The 7,553-nt window shown below is 33.8% G+C and overlaps 1 protein-coding gene across 1 annotated transcript; it reads right to left on the reverse strand.

The window, feature by feature from the left end:
* Window positions 1–2,170: 2,170 nt before the first annotated feature.
* On the reverse strand, window positions 2,171–3,464 carry LOC145068456 (large ribosomal subunit protein eL15). Its single transcript, XM_079015425.1, has 4 exons — window positions 3,328–3,464; window positions 3,006–3,172; window positions 2,699–2,896; window positions 2,171–2,615 (listed from the first exon to the last, which is right to left on the reverse strand). Exons 1-4 carry the CDS (start codon window positions 3,329–3,331, stop codon window positions 2,370–2,372), a joined length of 615 nt encoding a protein of 204 aa, XP_078871551.1. The 5' UTR covers window positions 3,332–3,464; the 3' UTR covers window positions 2,171–2,369.
* Window positions 3,465–7,553: the final 4,089 nt, after the last annotated feature.

Here is a 7,553-nt window from a genome sequence, read left to right on the forward strand (position 1 = left end):
TCTCTGGTCCAATAGATCGAGCATCAGTTGGATTGTTAACGGTCTAAGGTGAGTTTGTTCACTATACTGTAGGACACTAGGGATTGTATGTGCTTGTAGTCTTTGTGACTCATGTTGTATGTGTTGTATGCACGTGTGCTTGTTTGCTATATGTATGTGGGGTGAAATAGACCTGGTACAGTCTTATGTTGACTTATGGTACAACCATGGGCTTACATATGAGTTGAAATAGACCTGGTACAGCCTTGAGCTGATGTATATGTATGGTATGCGGTATTTTGGGGGAACTCCCTAAGCTTTGTGCGTGTCGTTTATGTTTAAAATGTTTTCAGATACTTTTGGTTCAAAAGAGAAGGGTCCGGCGTGACTGCACCGCATCCAACCATAAAAAACTTATATGACAAGATGCTAAGAGTGTCACCACTCCTAGTAATCTTAGTCGTTTGAAACTTAATCCCAAACAGGCAAACACCTTATTACCCTATTCAGGAACTAAATCACCCCTTCCAAATATTTAAACATTATTGGTCCGTAAACCTAAATATTTTATTTAGGGATAATGACTTAAAAAGGTAACACATTTTTTTATTTTTACACATTTTTTCACTAAGTTCTTTTTCATCCAGATTTACCCCTTCAACTTGTTAAACCATACACATTTAGTCCTTATGACCGACTGTTCTAGGTAAGTCGGGCAAAATGACTTAATATGATAATATACTTTCATATTGTACACATTTAGTCCTTAATATTTTTTGTTGGGCAAAATAAGTCCTTGTTGTTTTGTACATATTCAATACTTATGATCGATTTCTTTAGGTTTTTCTCACGGCATCCTACAGAGGACAATCATTAATGAGGTGTTCGGGATTGTTGTTGCTTATGGCCACCGTGACCTTGACTGATTTGTTGCTTATGTCTTGTGGTTTGGCTTAAGTCTTGTGTTTTGAACGTCGTAACTACTTCATACGATCTCAGATTTCAACAAATTTTATATCCACGTGTTCGTATTTGAGTCTACAACTTTTGCTATAATTACTCTCATTAAAAAGTAACATATTTTTACTACGATCTTTATATCCATGCGTTTTTTATGAATGTATGTATAAACGTTTTTATTATTTAAATAAAATCGTAAGTAAAAATAATACTTTTTAACAAGAGTAATCTCGACGAAAATTATAGTAGACTTAAATACAAATGTGTGAATATAAAGATCGTTTAAATCGCGATCGTATGAAGAAGTTACAACGTCCATAACACAAAACTTAAATCAAACCACAAGACCTAAGCACCCAAACAGTAAAAACCGTGATGGGTATTAGCATCAACAACCACAAACACCTTGTTAATGATTGTCCCACATAGATGTCGTAATTAAAAACCTAACGAAATCAATTATAAGTATTGAATGTGTACAAAAACAAAAACTTATTTTGCAACAAAATATATTAAGAACTAAATATACAAAAAAAAATATTAATAAGTAAATATATACAAAATGAGAAATATATTAACCTATTAAATCTTTTTTTATCCGATTTATCTAGAATAATCGGCCATAAAAACTGAATATATACGGTTTAGCAAATTAAAAAGATAAATATAAACTAAAAAAATCAATGATCAAATATATACGAATCAAAAATTAAATACCTTTTCAAGTCATCATCCCTTTTAGTTAAAATGAATCAGCAGAAATACCATATCAATCGTGAATATGGCTCCCAATCGGTTGGGCCATATCATGTAAATGTTTCATGTAAGAAAACAAACACAAATCAAAATGGGATATTACAATTTTACTAACTAGATCAATGACTATAGAGGAAAACAATTTGGACTTATTTTAGGTCCAGAACCCTTTGCGTAAATAGATTATGACCACTGAACATGAAATCATCAACTAAACAGTTGAGAAAAAGACTTTCAACAAAAATACCTAATTTAAAATAATGATAGAAGACATAATTTCTTGTTCATCATCGAAGACTGATTTCAAGAGAGACTAAAGATTGGATACATGGAAATCAAACAACAGATTCAATTTTCAACATTGAGTTTTTGAAAAAAAAAATAAAACGTAAATAAAAATATCCCCTAATTCATTCCAGATATCATCTGGAATGAACCAAAATATCAACAAAGACATGGGACAGATGGTTAACTGTTGCAGACATGAACCCAAACATATATTATAACAAAAGTGGAGCACATTTCAACATATTAAGAAGTTGCTGCAATGAAGCCAAGTTGCCATCAAAATTCTTAGTCTCAACAATTCTCAAACACCAAAATTTAATATCACTACAACACAAAACAAAAGCAAGTTCATAATAGAAGAAGAAAGCATTGTAAGCCATAACTTATCAACGATAACGACGAAGAGACAAGGTGTTGTTCCTCTTCCATGTAGCCCTTCTTGAAGGTCGTGCCTTGTGGTTCAAGTGTCCCTTTCCACGAAGTCCTCTGTACTTCTTTCCAGCAGATGTCAATCCCCTTAGCTCTCTGTGTTTGTGCACTGGGTTGCAGATCCAGTTGATCCTTGGATCATTGCGGATAGCAGCATGAGCAGGATCCACCAAGATCACCTCAAAGTACTTGTAAGTCGAATCCTGCATTCATGATTCATCACTTGTAATCAGTGCCGACAAAGTTGTAGAATCAGTGAATGAATAAACAAAAATCAGATGCATACCTCATTGAGCCAGTAGGAGTTAAGAACCTTGAGACCACCCAACTTCCTTCCTGCTCGTTCTTCAGCAACGGATCTCTTGCTTCGTTGAAACTTCAGTTGAGTCACTCCCTGGTTTGTGGGCTTTCCGTAAACGATACCTTTAGGAACTGGCCTCTTCCTTCCACCACGCCTCACACGTACTCGATAGATCACATAACCCTAGTGAAGCACAAGGGTAACATATAATGATTAACTAATCTAGCTAACAAAAACCGGAAAATTAGAAAACGATTAGATGATTAACGTGATAGAACGATGATAAGCGTACCTGTTTGGCTTTGTAACCCATACGGCGAGCCTTGTCTGGACGAGTAGGGTGAGTAACCCTAACAATGGAAGGAAGCTGACGGTATTCCCAACACCTCACCCTCTGCATAAATCGCATCACATCCGACTGCTTCTTCCTCCATAGCTCCGACACGTAGGTGTAAGCACCTGTTAGGGAAACAGATATCATACCCCATTTCAATTATTCAAAACGCCGATCATGCAATTCAACAAGTTGCGATGAAAATTAAACAGATGATTATGAGAAAATAAACGATATTGCATCATGATTATGTGAAACTATAGAAGGGGTCGGGGTTTACCCATTGCAACACTCGCTTCCGGCTTCGATCTGCAGAGAGATGGCTGCTACTTCGGTGTAACAATATGAAGCAAGGTCTGGATTAGGGTTTTTGAGAGCGATTTTATCTAAAGTTGAAGAAACCGCAATGCCCTAGCCTCTGGGCTGCATTAACATCGGCCCAATGTAAAATGGATTGGGCTTTAGTCGGACTTAGATTAGCCAATAATTAGGTTTTACCGGCTTTTGTTTTTAATTATTGGATTAATTTATATGATCGGTCTAGTGTAAGTTTATTTTTTGGTTAGTCAGTCATTGGACCATTTAACAACATATTTTTTGTTGTTTTTATTTTGTTTTATATTTTTAATTTATTGCTTAACTTTTTATTATTAGAAAAATAGAATAGAGAACCTTACCACTCCCCTACCCCATATAACCCTAAAGCTCGTTTCTTTCACACTACCACCCGCATCACCTTTAGACGCCACTCAAAGAACCAGCCACCTCCACATAAAAAAAAAAACAACAAATAAGTTTTTATAAAAGTGATTAACTAAACTAAAGTTATAAATTCATGTCGAAACATTGACATTATTGAATTTATACCGACGCATATATAAAAATAAACATGCAAAAATAGTTTTTTAGGTTAACAAACGAAAGTTATTAAAGAAATAAACTTATATGAACTACATGGGGTAAACATGAAAATTTAGGAAATAAATGAGTGAAAATAACATTTTATAAAGTTCAAAGTGAAAAATCCAAGTGACATTTTAAAAGCCACAAACTCATAAACATTAAAATAATGACAAAAATACATAAATGATCCTAATGGTTTACTCATGATCACAAACTCGGTCCATACAACTTGAAAAGACCAAATTACTCTCACATTAATTGACCAAAACTAACCGTGTTAGCAAAAAAGACCATTAATGTAAGTTTTGGAGACCATGAGGACCATGTTCGTAAAAAAATAACAAAGACAAATTTTATGACTTTTGGTAAACTATAAGGACCATTTATATAATTTTTATAATTATAAGGGTGAAAAAATATGACATGATAATGAGGCTTGATATTTAATAAGAGATGTTTATTAAGCACACTAAAATAAAATATTATAGCCTAGCAGTATAACCAAATGGCTTATACTATAGTCTAGCGGTATTTGTTTACCCTTCTTGAGGTCGAATATTCAAGTCTTGTGGTCATAGATTGAATTAAAAGTAGATTAACTTTGTCATTCTAAAAAAAACATATTATATTTATATAGATATTGGTTATAAAAATGAAGTTTTTGCATATTTTTTTCATGGTAAATTAAACAATACATGAGACGTTCGTTCAAATTGAATAATAATCTCTTCTAAAAACTTGCTATTGTGGACCAATACTTTTTTGATAACACATTTTATTGTATTAAATTAAAATATTTGTCCTTATTATGTTTATTTTGATGGGTTTTGGTCATAAGACATCCTATGTGCTCATACAAACCCTAAAGCTCGGATCTAGGTTTCTCTATTGTACATACTATGAATCCAAGACTTTGAACCCTAATACTAGCATATGGAAATCAGAATTCACATGTAAATAGGTTTAAGAACATACCTTGATTGTTATATAGCAATAACAATCCAATTCCTCCTTGAATTGACCTTGGAAAGCAAAGAGTCACAAGTGTCACTCCTCTAATGGCTTACAAACACCATAAGCAAGTGGAGAAGGTATAAGGAGAGAGGAGGGAGGTTAGAATTCGTATTTGGGACTTCTTGGGAAGGGATCCACGAATTCATGACCCTAGGGGTGTTTATATAGGTGTAAAGATAGGGTTTCAGTCATTATCCTTATCTAGTTGATTATCCATTAAGCAACCAATAAGATAATCCTTGAATCCTTATCATACTCGAATTCTAAGGCTTTCCAACCTTAAATTCGTCCACCACACTTATAAGATAATCCTTACCTTATTTTGTAACTATCACATAATTACAAATCAGCCCCTCTAGTTTAATTAATTACATTTGATCACAAAACTAATTCTTAATTAATTATTGACCAATATTAATTAAACAAATATGATTTCTCCTTTAATATATTATTCTTATAACATATTAATAAATCATATTATCCTCTCTCTCTATATATTTCTCCAATCAAGTTGCTTTGGTGAAGGCAACCCAAAAGGACCATGCACCATCGGGTCAAGTACATACCAAAATAGTTATGGACTTAGACACTAATCCAACAGTCTCCCACTTGGATAAGTCTAACAACTATTCTGCGTATGACTTCGGATCCCGATCTGCAATCGTAGCTTTCCAAAGCCGCTGTCAACTCTGATCATATCAAATACGTGTGTCCTTAGATAAGGGATCATATATTCCTCCATTCTAGATATCATATGAGATATGATTTCAAATCATTCTCTTTGTACTATATCTCGATTCCCGTTTTATGACGACTGACTAATTGAACAAATCAAATTAGCCCTAGCCCGGCCGAGCATTTACGTTTGTCATCACTAACCCATCGAGGGGCCCAAAGATATCGCTTTTATTCTACTTTGAATAAAAGGAACGGATAAACTTTGATACAATGCTCGCTTGCACTCACTCACCGAATCACACACAACAATATGTTTTATAACACCAAGTTACTGGTGCGTTTACATATTATCAATGTGCAACCGATTCGCAAGATACAACTCACACATCTCAGTTTCAAGAATATAAGATGTTATCGTGTCACTAATCACTCGTGATACAATTCATGGAGTGATCCAAGTGAACGTGGGTCTAATCCAATGCTCAAATCACATTCATAAGCACTCATGAACGTTGCAGCAAACTCTTGCTTATGTCTAATACTCTTTTAGACAATCCACATACCAATTCACGACAGTCTTCATTCATATCTACTTCCAACATATGAACGACTGCGGCCCGTTCGAATAATTCAATTATTCTTAATAAACTCAATTATTCTGGAAGTCAAAACATGCAAAGTGAAACACAAGAATAATACTAATCCCATATGGCCTCAAACCTTTGAGTATAAATAAAACACCTTTTATTTATCACCATATCGATTACTCATTATTTGTCATTTCGGGTAATCAACTTCTTACTTGAATTGTAACACTTGTCTCATGCTCCTAGCATGCACACAATGTTTACCTATGGTTCTTACTTTGTGAAATAGATCACATTGAACACATTTCCAATCCTTCTCATTTCACAACTCCAAATCCGTTTTTCATAAGTTAAAGAATATCAAATTCTTGCTACTTATAGAATATGCTATATTCTAACATTCTATGCAACTATCCTTTCGTAATGTCACTGCACCAAAGTCACAAAGACTATTGCCAATGATATTACAAAGTCTTCTATCGGAGATTGTTACAAGACAATTTCATAGATGTGATGTCTCTCACTCAAAGTTCTTTCTTTGAACATCCTTTTGCATAGAAGTTTCTAATCTAGTCATAGATTTCTCAATATTCAATTCCCAATATGGACACACTTCCATATGTTCCATATGACAACTCATTCTTAATAGAATCTTATCTATTCATAATGATGTCGATATGGTCCATCCAATATGGAAACATTTCCATATTTTCCAATACTATACTTCCAACTACTCACAAGCGACCAATCCTCGTCGAACTTGGATTGTCCTTTGATAGTTGTTTGATTATTTTAGTCAAAACCAATTCTAGTCCCTTTTCCCTCTAAATGCGCTCGACATTTGGAAAATTTTAGAATGGTCAAACATTAAGCATTTTCAATCGATCCTATACCCGAAGCGTATGGGACACGACGCATAATGTTTTATTTGCTATGTTCTCAAAATTCGAATTGTGAAAAGGGATGCCGTAATCATAATCGAAATTTTAAGAACACACTATGTACCTTTGACTAAATATATTAACATTTCTCAACCTAATCCTTTAGATTTGAAATGAAGCATAATATTCTCTCCCTTAATTATAGTAAAACAACCTTTCAACTCTTACAACTTTGCAAAGTATGACTCTTGTTTTCTATAATTAATATTGCTAACCTTGCAATACTTTCCTTAATAATCATACAATCATAACATTTATGCTCCCACTATCATGATGATTATTATAAAACATAACACTTATGCTCCCACTAGCTTCGGCATGTATTCTTAACCATCTTAACTTCCAGAAAGACAATACTTATTGAATTTCTTAAGTCCATGTTT

Source organism: Lactuca serriola, chromosome 8 (assembly GCF_051521515.1).
Source record: "Lactuca serriola cultivar US96UC23 chromosome 8, Lser_US96UC23_V15, whole genome shotgun sequence".
NCBI lineage: Eukaryota > Viridiplantae > Streptophyta > Magnoliopsida > Asterales > Asteraceae > Lactuca > Lactuca serriola.

What these genes read in the sequence shown, in the direction of transcription:
- LOC145068456 (XM_079015425.1), bottom strand. An exon ending in TGGGTTACAAAGCCAAACAG is followed by an intron (nt 2,897 to 3,005) that starts GTACGCTTATCA and finishes GTGCTTCACTAG; the next exon opens with GGTTATGTGATCTATCGAGT. An exon ending in ACTCCTACTGGCTCAATGAG is followed by an intron (nt 2,616 to 2,698) that starts GTATGCATCTGA and finishes TCATGAATGCAG; the next exon opens with GATTCGACTTACAAGTACTT.